The 17,119-nt window shown below is 38.6% G+C and overlaps 1 protein-coding gene across 24 annotated transcripts in view; it reads right to left on the reverse strand.

Annotated features, from left to right (window-relative positions):
* Positions 1 to 17,119, reverse strand: part of EPB41L3 (erythrocyte membrane protein band 4.1 like 3) — a 126,367-nt gene that overhangs the window by 23,268 nt on the left and 85,980 nt on the right. For 20 of the 24 annotated variants that reach the window (XM_081918006.1, XM_081918005.1, XM_081918026.1 and 17 more), the window contains exons 6-12: positions 14,492 to 14,567; positions 13,033 to 13,251; positions 12,704 to 12,791; positions 11,402 to 11,554; positions 10,140 to 10,237; positions 9,076 to 9,251; positions 5,122 to 5,342 (exon numbers count right to left, since the gene is read on the reverse strand). In XM_081918006.1, coding sequence (XP_081774132.1) covers positions 5,122 to 5,342; positions 9,076 to 9,251; positions 10,140 to 10,237; positions 11,402 to 11,554; positions 12,704 to 12,791; positions 13,033 to 13,251; positions 14,492 to 14,567 — 1,031 coding nt within the window. The remainder of the gene's footprint in view (positions 1 to 5,121; positions 5,343 to 9,075; positions 9,252 to 10,139; positions 10,238 to 11,401; positions 11,555 to 12,703; positions 12,792 to 13,032; positions 13,252 to 14,491; positions 14,568 to 17,119) is intronic. The other 4 variants (XM_081918024.1, XM_081918004.1, XM_081918008.1 and 1 more) reach the window with 1 other exon arrangement.

Raw genomic sequence — 17,119 nt, forward strand, 5'->3', positions numbered from 1 at the left:
ACCACTACCATATTTTGCCCAACTTAGTCATTACTTTAAGCTACAGTTAGAAGGAATTGGAAACTAGAACAAGACATTGGCATGAAAGAGAAGCTGATCCTCCCAAACATTCTTTCCAAAGAATGCTTGGAATTGTTTGGAGACAGTAAGGATTTGTTAAAGAAAATTTTTCATCACCTGGGAGTCTTTTGAGAAGCTGTTAAAAGTGGGATAAAATTTATGTATGTTTCTATAACTGTAGCCAAACTGAGAAAAAGAGGGTGGTATCAGCCTTCTTGGGAGAACTACAAAGGTCCGTAGAAGTCCAAAACATCTTGAGGGGTGGGGATTTTAAGGGGTGAAATCCCACATACCCAAACATGCTCAGTAGCTATAGAACACTGAGGGGGTGTTGGGGAAATGGATGAGGGCATGGCTGGCTGGCACCCTAAGCAGAAGCACACCACACTGCGATGTTTTGTTGCCCATCCCACTTGCTGTAAAGAATTTCCATATAAGAAGTACAAAATGTCACCGTATATTACGAAGAAGGAACTACAATGGAAATCAGGTGACATGTAGCTTGTGTATAGATAGTAAGTGTTCTTGGGAAAATACAGTGTGTCCCAAACTACCTATTCCCTGATAATATACAGGTAATGTGCTGTACATGGAACTGCCTTTCTAGACTATTGGGAAATTTCAATTACTTGAGACAAAAGTGGTGAAATCTTTATCTGGACCATCTAGAAATGAGTATGGTCCATTTTAAAGATTTCTTTACATATCTTTGCTGCCTACCAGACTTTCCAACCAAAAATCAAAATGCTAGTTTTAGGTCTAGGAATAGGGAGCCTGAAAGACTTCTCCCCTATGAACTTGCCCAGCCACTGATACTACCGGAGACATGACTGTGAAAGCTCTCACATTCTGAGATGGGTGACTATCAGAGATTATGGTAGTAACATCTCAACTATGTAATCTTATCAAAGGATTATGTTATTGTGAGTTTTTAATGCTTTCTAACAGTTTAGTGACTTTAAGTCCAGAGGCTTTGGCTTACACAGATTATCTGTCTACAGGTAGAAGTACCCCAACGGTGATGTCTTATTTATCTGGACACTTTCCATTTGTAGTTACAACTATACCAGCTGACAAAATTTTCAAATCTATTCTTACACAGCAAGCTTTAGATGAATTGTGTTGATTCCAGGGAATCAAAGATACAAACTGGATAGGTTCAGCCTGTTAGTGGATGAACTACTGCTGGTAAAACAATGTGAATGCACAGTGCTTTGCTGGATCCAGTCAAACTCCATGTACTTCACTGATCTGAGGTTTTTTACACTCACACTGTGTATAAAATTTATGAAAAAAATAAATAACATTGTATTTTCAAATGTGGCCTAGATGGCTTCGAGATGTTCTAAAACATAGTATAATAGCTATTCCTAAGTCAATCTGAGTTATCCTTTTACAAACTGTCCTGCAGCTTTCATAATTTTACCTGCCTTTGCTTTGGTTTAACAATGGAGCTTGTGTAGAACCCCCCCCCCCACCTTTTCCCGTTAAGTTGTGCCCTATGGTAATTTACTACACTGACATCAAGTTTTTAAGTATTAAACAAAAATGGTAATCAAATAAAGGATGATGAAGAATCTGAGTTAGCATGAGTAAATGTATAACATTAGCAGATTTGGAAGTTAATACATTAGTGAGATATTAAATGGAGAGGGAGACATATGGTGATATCCAATTAAGTGATGCCTAGAAGAGTGATTGTTGGCATCCATCTGTCTTGAGAGACAATGGAAGAGTGCGTCTTCAGGGGTAAAGTGAAACTATTGGAGAGTTACAGCACCTGCTGTGGCTGTTGAGACCAAAATGGGAGAGACACGTTTTGTTGCAGCTGGGCGGATCTTCAGTCGAGCACCAGGGAGAAGTATATGCCACAGAGAGTTGGGGCAAGAACACAGGCCTATTTTACACTGCTCTTTATAGGAAAGGCGTTTGAGGATGAACCATCATATTGGACAGTGGCATGCATGTTCTTGTGGAAGGCCACAATCATCTTGTGGAGCCTAGGTGGGTATCCTATTTTGTTGAGCAATGTGAAGAGTCCTTTTTAACTGACCAAGGTCAAAGGCTTTTGTCAGGTCTATGAAGGAGATGTACAAGGAGGATTTCTGCTCTTGGCATTTCTCCTGCAGCTGGTACAATGAGAAAAAACATGTCGACTGTTGACCTCTGAGCTCTAAAGCAACATTGTGACTCTGAATAGACTCTGTTGGTGAGAGACTGTAATCTGTTGAGAACGACAGGGGCAAAGACGGTTTCTACAGTATTCAGCAGGGAGATTCCACGATAGTTCTTACAATCATGGCAGTCACCTTTGTTCTTATAGAGGATCACAATCCTGGGGGTCATGAGAGGTGCATTATGTTGGAGGAATTGAGGCTAGCTTTCAGCACTTCTGTTGAGATTCTGTCCTGTCCTGGGGCTTAACCTTATGCCTGAGAGTTGATGGCATTCTTAAGCTCATCAAGGAAGGGGGGAGCAGCCAACTCTCCAAGACAAGCAGAGTCTGAATGCTGTCAATTGCTGTGTCAGAGACCATGTTTTCCTGCGAGAACAGTTCTTGATAGTGCTCTGGCCATCACTTCATCTGTTTGCTGCAGTCTGTGATGATCTCTCTAGACAAGGTTTTTAGCAGTGCAGTTTTCCTGACAGTCTAAAGGTTGTCTGCATACCTCAAGTAGACTCACTGAAATCAGTGGTCTTAATTTAGCTATGAGTAACTTAAGTCCATTTATTTCAAGGGGGCTGCTCTAAGTACAACTTAATTGGATGCCACGTATACTGTACATATTTAACTTATTTAGAGCACAAGAGCAAATTCTATGACAATCAATTTGATACTGCATTTTCATATATTTATAGTGCAGGCCTATACATGTCTTATCACAAGTACGTCCTTCTAAATGAGGAACCCCATGGAAGCTTTCAATAAATCTCCCATACTACTCTGATATGGTAAATGGAGGTAAAATAATTAAAAAGAGAAATAACTAATTTCAAAAGGATTTTTTAAAGAAAAGAAAACCCAACAGATGCAACTATGCAGTGTGTGTGTGTGTGTGTGTGTGTGTGTGTGTGTGAGAGAGAGAGAGAGAGAGAGAGAGAGAGAGAGAGAGAGAGAGAGAGAGAGAAATGGATGGATCAAGTTGTACTTTAAAATAAAAAAATCAACAGAGCTGCTATTGATTTCAGTGATCATAGCAACCACACACAGGGTGAGTTTTTGGTGAATCAGGTCCATGTACCTGGTGGCTGAATTGTTACCTGGTGGCAGAATTCTGACCACCTGTTTGAGAGGCATAATCTAGTTTATTTTTCTTCTGCTCTTAACAGGTAATTGGCACTGTCAGAGCTGACAGTTACTAACAGTTTGGTAGGTTCATATGTAAAGTTATTTGCACCCAGTCCACTATTGCACAGAAAGATCTGTGCACTGGAACCCAAGACATAAAATCTTGAATTTATAAGAAGACAACTTTTTCTTATTTTCCTATCTTACTGTATTTATTTCTGTTCATCTAATTTGCTTCTATGATTTAATTCTCTTAATCTAAATACATGGTCCTCTTAATAAGCTGTAATACTTTCTTATTAGTAAGAGTAAAAGCCATTTTACTCTTACTAATTCATTAAGCATCACCATTTAGATTTTCGGAAATTCGTTCAACTTCCAAAAACGTTCAAAAACCAAGGCGCGGCTTCCAATTGGCTGCAGGAGCTTCCACTCACTCAGAAGCCACGGAAGCCCCACCAGACATTTGGGTTCCAAAGAACGTTCACAAACCGGAACACTCACTTCCAGGTTTGCGGCGTTCAGGAGCCAAGACGTTCGAGTCGCAAGGCAGTTGACAGCCAAGGTACGACTGTATAATAAACACACTGCTTTCAGTGTAGTTTGCAACAACAAATTTTGTTCTTTTTAGCCCTACAATTGAATTAAAAGTGCAGAGTGAATGCTGTCGCTTCAGTTTATTCTTACAAACTTATTTCAGTTGCCTGGAGCTGCAAAATCAAAAATTTTAACCAACCGAGCAGCTATAAAGACAGAATTAAGAATTTGTACATTTATGTAAAAGCTTTACAGCCATAGCCTGTGAGCTTCCCAGTCAGCAAAGTAATTAGAAAAGGTGCCAGCAACATCACAATTTGGGGTGACACTGCACTGGTGTCAGCAGCCAACCTCAGGCTGTCATACAGGAGTGGCTGTGTGGACCAGCAGTGCAGTGCAAAGCTGCTAAAGCAGAGTGGTTGTGAAAGAAATGAACAGCGGACATGCAAAACTAGGGATAATAAACCTACATTGTATTATAAAAGCATGCTATTATAGAACACACGGGCAAAGACCTAGATGCCTCAAATTTGAAAAACAGGACTGAAACTAAAGAAGCAGCTCAAATGGAATAGAATGCTGTTTAGAGTATATGTGGCTGCAACATTAGGCTGAAGCTCCTCATTTACATTGTTGATTGAACCTACTAGTTGTGTGCAACAGACACTGAAGGAGACCTACTGGCTCAGAAAATTGCTTGCTTTGCTATGGATCCAGAATTAGTTAAAACCTATTTCCCCAAGTACTGTGGCTGGCTAATGGAATGAAATGCCAAAACCTACACTTAAAAGTGTGCCAGCAACACTGATTCCAACAACATGAAAAGGAAGGTAGTGATATTTTAGATCAGAAAACTAAGAATTCACACAAGAGCCATTTGGATAAACTTCTCAGGAGTAATTAAAAAAACATGGTAAAAGTGAGATCTTTTTTAAAAATTACAAACATAAAAGTCCTGGTCTCCTAAAAATAAGAAAAATGTGAAAGCCATCTCAGTCCATAATAGCAAAGCTATTTACATTTTTGCAGAGTTCATCATATTGCTTAGAAACAAACCATTTCTCTATAAAATAAGATGTGTTGCAAGTCATCGTATTCAAATTGCAGAAAAAGACTCCACAGGATCATAAATATATTTCCTGTTGAATATGAATATATATCATGACAAATGTTTCTTTCTACCACTTCTAATTTTGCTTAGCTAGTGGAGCTAAATATAAACCAGAAAACTATACCTTTGTATCATGCCGTATTGTTGAGACTGGAGTGACTTCTTCTGATTTCTTCTTTTTATTCTGGTCCTCATCCTTCTCCTCTTCCGCCTTTTTCTCTGGAGTCACAGTGGTTATCAAGTTCGTTTGAGAGATGCCCTTTGTCGTGGCATACTGGCCAGTACCAACCTCTGCAGCAGACATAGAATCCTTCATGTACATTTCATGGTTTTCATTGACTGATGCTAAAAGCAAATATAATTTGAAGAGGTAAAGTCTAACATAAATTGCGCTGCAAAGCCAAATAAAAATAAATGTGGATTAAAGCAATTTGCCAAGGAGCTAAAAATGTCATGTTTCAGAAACATGCAGAAACATGTATAATTACTAAGTATATTTGCAAAGGGATTAAATATACAAGTGTGCATATGCATACACACATATTAAGGCTTTATATGTATTCATACACATGCAGATGCTCCATAACACATATTCAGAATACATTTATAATATTAGTTGCTAGAATGCTCAACATCAAAAAACTAACATGATTTGAGCATGTTGCAGCGTTTCTCGCTTAAGGGAACAGTGTAAATAATAATCAATATGCAATGTGCATAGCAGGAACGGGTTCTGTTTACTATTTCCATTATAATGTAACCAGATGAAATGCAACCAAAATGGAGCCAAAAAGGAGGACAGTATAAACCTAAAAAAATTAAACTGTACATCCAAAGAAGATTCCATAATTTTTGGAAACGAAAAAGATTTTTTTAGAAAGCTGAGTATGTAAAAAACAATTTATAGGACTGGTATCATTGCATTGAAACATTATGATAAAAAAACCTCTAATGGTCCAAAATTTGTATGTTATGTTATTATGAATCAAAATTATACTTCTGTGTATATTACAGACCTTTTCCTCTATACATATCAAATGTCACCACTCTATGGCAAATCGATCTATCTAGCTGTTTCAGAATTGCACTGTAAATCATAACTGTAGAAACCTTTTCCTAGAGTAAAATTCTGGCGGTGAGAAGCTATAATAATTTCCATTCCATTTGTGTAGACTTAAATGATACCATGGTACTCTGCAAGACTGCCAATGGGGGGGTGACAAACTAGATGTGTGATGTTACTCAAGTTGTTAGCCCTTGCATGGTTGTTGTTTTGAAAACCAATAAACAGCTTTATAGGAGGCAAGTAAGTCAGATCAGAGTCATGACATGAGGCTTTATCACATTCCCTCTGTTACAGTCCTGATCAGAACTGGGCGCCAATGGCAGTTTTCACTCCACCGCAAGTAGCAGGCATAGTTCCACTGACACCAATCAGAGAAACATCTGTCCAAGCATTAACTCACTTCCTCCTTCCCATTCTAAGGCCCAAAACTGGTTTGACCTCCCCATTCACATAACCTGCTACTTATTAAAGAAAAAACTAACTGCAAGCACTAACAATATTACAGTCTCATTTGGCCCTCCATGGTAAGTCCTGGGGAAACAGACTTACAATAACTAATTCTGTAAGCTTTTCCCCCATCCCCCCCCCTTATATATTGAACTTTCAAAATCTCTAATTTTTCTTTCCAATAAATCAGTGAGCCTCCTTTGGACCTGTACCAGAAGCAATGCTTTATGTTTATTTTATTGTGATTTTATTTTGGTGTTTTTCAGTTGTTAGATTCCTTACACAGTGCCCTGATGGGTGGCCTAAAAATCTTTTAGATTAATAAAATTATTATTCTTTTATTTTAAATAAAATTATTGTCTATGGCTATACAGTGCTATTGGCTTCCATTTAATTTCAGTGATGCACATGGATGCCAACTGAAAGCTGAGCAGCAACTTTGAAAGGAATACTAGTAACAATTATATGTATAACTTTTCTAAGATGTATCTGGCCTGAATAGAATATAGAAATTGGAAGACGAGGTTACACTAAGTATAGGCTTGAATCCAGAAAACCCAGGATCAAATCTCCTCTGTACTATGAATCTCACTGGGCTTTCTTGAGCTAGTCACTATTTCTCAGCTGAACTACCTCACAAGATTGTTGTATTATAAGCTGAGCTCTTTGGAGGATGAGCAAGATACAAATGAAATAACCAAATAGCCAGGTGTATACTTATGCCATTGAATTCACTGGTAACTTTACACAAGTATTTAGTTCCCCAAATTAGTAACCAGTGCAAGGTAAACCTACTCCATGGTTAATATCTAATTACCAATTTGTAATAATACCAGGTTCCACCTTTTTATATGCTTCACTCAGAGTGATTTTTCAAATTAATGTAGTCATAATTCTGTTCTGCCTCAACAAACCCTTTGGGAAAAAACCTAATCTGCACTTTCAGAATTTGTGTATATTATCTGTGATTTAGAGATACATGTACATTCAATTTGTATGCACATCAAAAATTATTGGAGCACCTTTCCCTCTCTTAGTAAACTCAAATCACATTTTATACCCCCTATTTTTAAAAATGGGGCTCATGTTCTGCCCAGAAAAAAACACTGTCCGATTAACCATGATGTAACCTATGCATGCATACAAGACAATGATTAGGGTTGTTCTGATCTGATTTTTGCTAGAGGTATTTACTTAATAAAAACTAAGCAAAGAAAAACAACACTGAGAACAATTTGTACTCTGAGATGCATGCATAGCAGCAAGGTCGCGAGTTGCTTGGTAACCAGCAGGAAGCATATTAGTACTCAAAAGGATCAAAATTAATGAGTGATAAGCGCTCATGTTATCAGTTTCAGCAGGGAACACCAGGGATTATCACTAATTTATATGGATCACAATTTTTTCCATTGACCCTGGGAGTTGCTTGGTATCTGCTTTATATTCTTTTTCTTATGTATAGAAATTTGAATAGCAGCTTCCTAAAAGACAGTTACATGCCGATTTTCTATCTGCAAATAAATAGTATTAAACTGAAAATTGGTTAGGTGAGTTCACATTTTGAGCATCATGTTTTGTTAGTTTTAAAGGGTTGCAAATTGTTGATAACCGTAAGCAACAAAAGTAGCAGGAAAGAGGAAGGAAAGAGCTAGCTCAGGAGCCTTGATTTGTCTTTCACAACATATACTAATTTATTTACACCGTATGCGTGCAAACGAGGCTGGAATCTAGGCAGCACCTGAAAATTAGAATGCTGCTTACCTGGGACTCCACGGAGGTGGGGTTTGTGGCCTGGCCTGGCAGAAGCCTGGATCCGAGGCCTTCTTAGGCTACAGGTAGCCACTGAGGGATGCCAGCACCTCCCTCTGCAGCCATGTGGCATGCCCAGAGGCCTTGTTCAAGTGAGCCAGTCAGGAGCAAGCTAAGGGGTAGGGCTGTGGACCTGACAACCCTAGTTCCCAGTTAAATCCATCTAATATTAATAAATATTAGCTGCACGCAGCCACCTCAGCTCCAATCCTTGCTGAACTTCCAACCCACCTGCCCTGTTTATGGGTCCTGCCCATAGGTGTGCAGGCAGCTATATGGAAATGACTTAATTTCCACATAGGCAGGCAGACATCTGATATGACACCAATCTGAAACCTAAAAATGAGTTCTGGTGGCAATTGTTTTATGTATTTATTCGAGTTTCTTTGGGATCTAGGTCAACTATCGAGTATATATTTGGTTGGAACACCCTAAAAAGCTGAGGGAAACAGAAAGCACTTCGGTAACTGAAGAAAGACTGGTGGTTGAAGGAATAGGTGGGCCAAGGTTGAAGTTTCATTGTTCTTCTTTCCACAGCTTTTGTGTACTGCCGTATGAATAAGCCCAGGAAAAGCAGAAGGCTAATATTTATTTAATGGGCATTTTATAATGAATGAAGGATCATGCATATACTTACAAGCATCATCCGACAGAAGCTCAAGGGACATGAGATTACAAGAAGCTTAAATCTGTTCTCTAACAATATTTAAAAAATTAAGATAAAACTCCAAATAAAGACCATCAAGAGCATCTTACCGCCATCTAAGCTGCGAGACATTGTATAGCGTTTGCTTGATGAACGCTCAAAGTAAGGTGCTGGGCGGTCTATCAGTGCACTTGCTCTCCTTGTCTGGGCTTGTGTCCTTCCACTGTAGCGAAACTTGGAACCCAGTGTAAGAAATTTTTTGGGAGGAGCCTCTGGGAGCAAGAGCCTAGAACATATCACACAGAATGCTTGTGACAAATTGCAGGTTTTAAATGGGAAAAATGAAGTGAAAAATAAATTCTGGGTATCCATGTCTCTATTCCATAATCCTTTATTTGATACGGTTATAACACAGTGCTCCTACGCATGCCTCCTCAGATGTAAATCTAGTTATATCCACTGGTACTAACACCCAGGCTAGGTGGACATAGATCTACAGCCTCAGTTTTATGCTAGAATTAGTGTTTCCCAACCTTGGACCTCCAGCTGTTTTTGGACTACAACTCCCATCATCCCTAGCTAGCAAGACCAGTGGTCAGGGATGATGGGAATTGTAATTCAAAAACAGCTGGAGGCCCAAGGTTGGGAAACACTGCCCTAGATAATATCAACTCATTATATAGTAACTGTTCTCCCACATCATTGGTGAAATTATCTTCATAGATGTAGTCCTGCCCAACCATGACTCTGGGTGTGGGGCTCATCCAAGGAGGAGGAGTGGGGCTCTTGCAGAGGCCTCAATTGTCATCAGGGACCATGAAGTGCTTCCTCTTATAGTCAAGCATATATTTCAAATGTTTCTCTACACCAATGATCAAGAAGAATGTTACATTTTAATGGGTTGTATCCAATGCTAGCCCTACTCAAAGGAGACCCATTTGCTGTAAATGGACATTATGTTTTTACTTGCCCAACAGAACAACCTCCCGTCTCCTCTGCTGTTCTGGGGTTTCTGGGGTGGGGGGAGAGTCGAGAAAGCCCTGCTGCACTAATAGAAGCCAGTATGCTGGCTCCTGCTAGCAGAACTATTTAGCTGTATCCTTCTTAAATACATTTTAGTTTTTCTTCTTTATTTCTATGTGTCATGTTTTAAAATATAAAAGAGATTGTATACCTGAAAAATGTATGATGTTCAACACATACTTTCCATAAACGCTTCGCAGCACGATGATTTGGTAATTTAAACCCAATTGTGCTTTCAAATTGCTCAAACTAGGAGAGAAAAGTACATTTAATTTTGAGTTAAGATGTAACAAATATACAATGAGGCATATTACCAACTCAAGAAATTTGTATACATCTGCATATATTACATACAAGCAGACTGGGTCAACACAGTTAGGGTTGCCAATGTAAGCAAATATGCAGTGTATTCTAGATTTATGGCTGCACATGAAACCTTAATTTGGTCCCTTGCAGCCTGAGTTGACTACACAGACATTCCCAGGGGAATATATATTGTAAGTAAATATAATGGCATAAAAACAGGATCAGTTCTGGTTTGCTAATAAACACCATGTCAGAGTTCTTCTACACATTTCAGATGTTGCTGGACTACCAGTGCCAGACTGATGGGAGCTGACGTCCAACAATACCTGGGGAGCTAAAAGTTGACCACCACGGACTTAGAAGAACTAGCATACAAAATCCACAACTATTTAAGGAAGGGATATTTGATTAATGTCTGTCAAAATATATGAAAGTGTATCTTAACTGCTATTAATAGGTTTTTCTGGACTCGTGGACCAGCCATGAGATACGTCAAGTGCTGTAGAGAAGAAACTTAACACATCAAGACTGCTACATTATTGCTACATTAATCAACTGTGACATAAGATTCTCATATTGCTGCCACAGAAATCAACTGTTATTTCTGACAATGTGGTGCTCTGGCGTTTAAACGTAGGTGAACAAAGTAACTTCCTACTCAGATATGAAGTTTAATAACAGCTTCAACAACTCAATATCCCCATTACTAGAAATGTTCTGATTAATAAATTATACAAGAATTAAAACATGGGGGGGGGGGGGAGTCTAAAATAATGTGAAAATGATGATCTTGCTAAGTAAACGTTTGCCTAGTACAAAGAGGGTAAGGAAGAATGAAGCAGAGTGCATACGTAAGAAAGGACACAAGTGTATGCTACAATTCCTAATTGTGTGAATGCTGTCATATGTAGTTTGGCCCTCAGAAAGGCAAGAGGGGTGGGTGGGTCTGGCAACAGGGGAAATACAGCATAATGCCATGACTGCCATGGACTTGGTTACATACACTTGCATGAACTCAGTTAATGATTATATGAAATTGGGCAACTGGAGCAGTCCAGTTCACAAAAGGAACACTGAAATACATTCGGTTTGCTGATGTCCACTTACTTCCCCTGGTCGGATTTTGATATAGAAGTTATTCCTCTTGTATGAAATTTTGAGAACCTTAGGCCAAGCAAATCTGTTTATTCTGAGTCTGTCCCGATATATCAAGAGACCACTTGCGCAAACCCCTAACATGATTTCAACTCCTTCAGAATCCTAAAAAAAAGATGTTTCAAAAGATGTTATTTTTTAATCTTTAGCGCATCAATGGTTCATTTCCATTTTTACAATCACAAGCTTTTTGAACATCAGATGGGCTGGGCAGCATTCCTTTGTGGGGAATGCCATCCACTGAACCACAGAGTTAGCCCATTTCTGTCAAAAACAGTTAATGTAATTATCAGAACACAAAATAAAAGACTTTCTTTCACTCAAATATCTATGCAGATTTCCTCCTGAAATGCTCTACAGACCTTTCAAAACCTGTGCATATATTATATACATTTATCTAAGCTTTCGAAAAGATTTTATGCAGGATACACTCAGAATAACATGCACTTTATGATTTTCTTCTGGTCAGCAACATTTTGTCAAAAACATGATCCATTTAATATACTAAGATGTAAACATGTGGTCTTAAATTGAGGAAGACTAAAGCCACATGTCAAGCCAAACCATTTTTTGCAGACACTGTTTCACCATATATAAGTACAGTACAATTTGGTTTGGTTAACTCTATTCCATGGCACCGATTACAGAACTTTCCACAGGTACGTAAGACAAATGGCCGATTCACACACAGTGGTAAGCCAAACCATGGTCTGGAAAGAATGAGCAAGCATGAGCAAGCTCAGAGAGAAAATCATGACTGCTTTGGCGCTCCCACAGTCATCCTGCTGCCCTGATACCTGGAGCTAAGCCATAGTTTGGCTTAGCTTTTCATGCAAACTCAGTCTCAAGGTTTGTCTCACTCCCCCAAAGCCATGAGCTGCAGCCAATGGTTTACCATTATTTTCTAACTGATTACCCGCCTGCTTGCTTGTCACAAAGCCATGGTTTAGCTTAGCATTACATGCAGAAGAGGCCAGAGCCTCTTCAATGGCTCTGTGGATGCTGCATAATGTACCACTGAAACTACATGCCAGGTGAAGGATAGGACACTCTATAACATAGATCTGACTGAAATTCCATTTCAGTTAAAAGTGCTTTAGCATTCTTTTTATTTTATAATCATCAGTTCATCAAAATATATTAAATAAACTAGACAATAAAAATCAACAGATTATTTGCAGACGTATTACTTAATGCATGCATGGCAACACTTCTAAGTTCCTAATCTGAACCATCCTGCTACTTAGACTGTACCTTGGCATGGTGCAGATCTACTCCGTACATGGACAGTTTTTTTGCATTCTCCAAAAAATGCATCTCAGCTTCTGCAGGTGTCATTCCCCTAAAGATAATCAACATGAGTAGAAATAAACACACTTAAAAATGAACTTGTTTCCGGGAAAATAAATGTGTCCTTTATGATTATTTACATGTTTTCATGCAGTTGTCTGTTTTACACTTATTCACTCCATCCAGTCATTTCCCCCCTCAATGTAATGCTTTGAAATTCAGTACATTTTTCATGAAGGAGGATAGAATTCCAAAGGACTACATTGTATATATTTCCCCCCTGCTTATCTTACCTGTGGCTTTTATGAAGCTCTATTACTTTGTCTTCCAGTTCTTTAGTATGGTTTGGTGCAAAGCGAAATTCACTGACGTAATCACTTCCGTACTCATCAGGATCATAATCTCCAAGCTCTGACTGAACTGTATAGGAGCCCAATAGTGCAAGTGTAACAAAAGAACATGGCAGTCGTCCAGAAACTATGTCATCTCTCAGCTGTAAACAGAGGTAGTACCTGCCAAAAAAGAAAATTGTAAAAAAAAAACCCTCATTAACACCTCCATACCCCTTGCAAGTTCTAGCAATTCACAAGCAGTTTAAAGGTTCCATTAAGGCTAGACAAGTGCAGAATCTTTGCTTTAACCAAAGTGGTAGGAAGCAGAAGAAAGGACAAACAGGAATGTGAAAGAAATCTCTTCTTTCTGTCATAGGGCAGTTGGGGGTTGACCAGTTAGGTTGATACATAATGGAGCACTTGAAAACACAATCCCAAGAAGTGGTGTGCACATATGAAAAAGCAGTAGATGCAGTTTTTATTTTAGGCACAAGAGAGTTCTCCCTCCCCACACACTATATATTAATTAGAATAATTTATACATTGAGCAGAAGTGCCAAGGCTGTTTACAAACAAACAAAAACAACAAAATAGCACAACGGAACCAGCTCAATAAAACAAAGTTGAAATTTCAAGTCACAATAAAACATTAAAATATCAGTCATAACAATCAGGAGTGGTGGGAATTGGTTCTTCTCAGAATGTCACTGCTATATTATTTTAATTGCAACCCATGTTTCCTCTTCTGCTTACTTTTCAGTTAATGCTAACTATAAGCGGCAATTTCAGAAATATGTTTTTCACCTGCTAATGGTAGCAAAGAACTATTCCCTCCGTTTACTGCAGCATCTTCATATGTTCGCGATTATGTGAATGCCACAGCCACTGTTAGGGACAGATGAGGTCTCCTCAGCTCAAATTTTCTGAGATTTTTCAGAGAAACCCAGCCTTCCGCTATGACAATTATCCAGCCCTTCCCCAAAACTTACTGTAGGCAGGATGGGTCAGTCATTAGCAAGGAAGTTTGGATCCCAGCAATGGAGGCTCATGAGTATGCGCAGGAAGCATGTGAAATGTAGTTTTCAAATGCTCTTTGCTACACTGCACAGGTTTCAGTGCACTGGATGCCATAAGGCTGAGGTGTTGGCTACTGCAAGCCCACCCTAATACACCTACCCCTGCAACAAAGGTAAGGGGATGGCAGTGAGGCAAGATTACTATAAGCTAGACCTTTGTGGGAGGGGGGCAGGTGGATGAGGATGATACAGCTCCAATATCTTCCACCACCCATTATCAGTATGGTAGTAAAGAGTGTTCACCTCACATTATACAAACAATTGCTTAATAATTGTTAGTTAGAGGTTGCCACCACCAATAACTTTTCATGATCAACATAAAGATTGCTGGGTGTTTTAAATACCTGGTAATATCTTCAGAAAGCTGGGCAGGATCAGGAGGATAGAATTTCACATTAAAAGAGAAATGCCAAGCACCACCTATAAGAAAACAAAACTTAATTAGGATTCTCTGCATACCGTGTCCAATAATGGTTATCCAGTTGTCTGAACCATTTCCTTTGCTTTCATAATTGAAGATTGAGGGCTTAACAAAAAATAATAAAAAGAATTGTCCCTCAGCCAACAGCAACTTATCTGAAGTGTCTGCAAAAACTTGTAGACCCAGGACAATTTTCTTGGCTAAGATACGGTTTACACAATCGAATACAAAGATAAGAACAATGCCACCTAAACATTTAGCAAGGTTGTGCCCACAACTGAGTGAAGCACATAGTTATTTCTATAAACACATTCATCAGCACCTTGGGGATATCTATCTCAGCAGAATTTCTTTGTCCTTCACCATGTACAAAATTGTAAAGATAAAACATAGAGGTCATTACTCAGAATCAGCCCTGAAAGCCTCAAGATGAGGCAATAATATCACTACGGTCAACTAGTTCCCCTGCTCCGACCAATTACAGTGCTTATTAGTCTTAAACTGGTTCGGTCTTGATACAAGACGACTCTGACAAAAGCAAAGAAGTATAAACATTTGCATTTTACAGCCTGATCTTGTATATCAGAAAATAAAATAAAACGAGAGGTTGTTTTGGTTTGTTACTATGGTATGTATTTTTGTGTTTTTATGTTGTAAACCACCCTGTGTTCTTGGAATGAAGGGATGTATATAAATTTAATAAATGAAATAAATATCACCAGTGCCCTTTCTTAGGCCTGGCCTCAGTCATTCAACTTCTAATGACAATCAGGTTACCATAATGCAATCTTATGTGGGATAGTCCCTTGAATGCAGCCTGGAAACTTCCAACAGGTTCATAATGCAAAGCTGCCAGAGTTCTGACTGGACCTAACAGAACAGGGAATGCTGATGGAGTTGTAGTCCAAACCATCTGGACAGCACCAAGTTGGTGAAGGCTGCAATGTACTGATATTACACACATCCTTTAACCACAACACTGTGTACCAATTTTTTTCTCTCAGTGGCCTGTAACTGGAGTATCTCAAGATTAATCTTCCTCCCCATGAGTCTAACCCTGAGGCTTTTCTCCAGATCACCCCACTATCTGATACCTGGTGAGAAGGGGAAAGTGCCTTTTTGGTTGTGATGCAACCAAATGTAATGTTCTTTGGAAAAGGTACACACAATTTTTAAAAACACAATGCTGCTTTAAATAAGGATTCGACCACTGCTGCTTTTTAAACTTGTCTTGTAAGTCTGTTTTTAAAACATGTACTGTAATTGTTACGTTCCTGCTTGCTTCCAATTTTTATTATTTATAAGATGCCTTGAATATTTTAATAGAAAGACAGGGTAGAAATGTTTAGAAATAAAACATCTAATAAATACAGCTCACTAAGGTAAGTAAATAAGCTTTATTGTACTAGCCAAAGGCCATGACTAAACCATACAAACACTATGCGGAAAAGAAATATCTATATGCCTATAAAACTATATAAAAAACAGAGTCACTGCCTAAACCATCAAAATAATAAAATGCAGATGCACACGTAGACTGGGGACTCCACACAGCATACAATATTTTCCTATTTAGACCTCTGAATATCCCTTACAGTTTATTGAAATTCTGCCCACGTTCTTCTTCCACTAAGGTGCCATATATCTTACCAGCAGAAGCTGTGTAAAGTATATCTTTTAATTTCAGTTTTAAGTACTTTTCTACTTTGCAACATCCTATTTTTAACTATTTAAACTGAGCACGTCATGATGAATATGCATGTTGAAGGTGTGTCAAGTTTCATTACTGAAGCCTTGGTGTGCTTGACAGTAGAGGGGTCATGTTAATCTTGACAGTACAATATATATTAAATTGTGTGCAAATTTCCTACAGGTTTTGTCCTTTAGGGTCTGGAATGTTATCTACATGAATGAACCTCTACCCTTACAAAATACAAAGACTCTCTTTTCTTGGTCCTTCCTTACATATATTTCTGCTTGAACAAGTCCTTCGCTTGAACAAAGCTCTTGGTTTATTCAGGAAAAACAGACTTCTAAATGGCAATTAATCAGAGATCTTAACAATCCTAGTGTACAAATCTCTGAGCTACTTTGGGAAATGTTTGGATTCCATTCATTTGTTTGGGAAAAGCAAGAAAGACTTCAAGTAAGCCTACTGTGCTGTACTGATTTCAGAAAAAAGGCACAGTCCATATTTCTTTCCCACATTGGGTAAAACAAAGAAACAGGGTGAGAAAAACTACACATACTTTTAGCCAAATTTTCTTAGGTGCCATTGTACATTATTACTTTTAACTGCAATAACTAGGCACCTTTCAGGGTAGAGGAGCCCAAAGGAGATCCCGTGTGCTAATGAATTTTGTGTATAATTTGCATTCTTAAATTATCAGTCAATAATATTTTATGTCTGGTAATACTGGGTTCCTAAAGTAATTCTCTGAAACAGCAAGTTTTGCATTTTTATATGCTACAACTGCATCTCTTCCCACTGTCAAGAGCAGGACTAGACTTTGCTGTTCAGAATAATCTCCTGCAGTTACCATTGTTCACA

Source organism: Podarcis melisellensis (assembly GCF_964234715.1).
Source record: "Podarcis melisellensis genome assembly, chromosome: 7".
NCBI lineage: Eukaryota > Metazoa > Chordata > Lepidosauria > Squamata > Lacertidae > Podarcis > Podarcis melisellensis.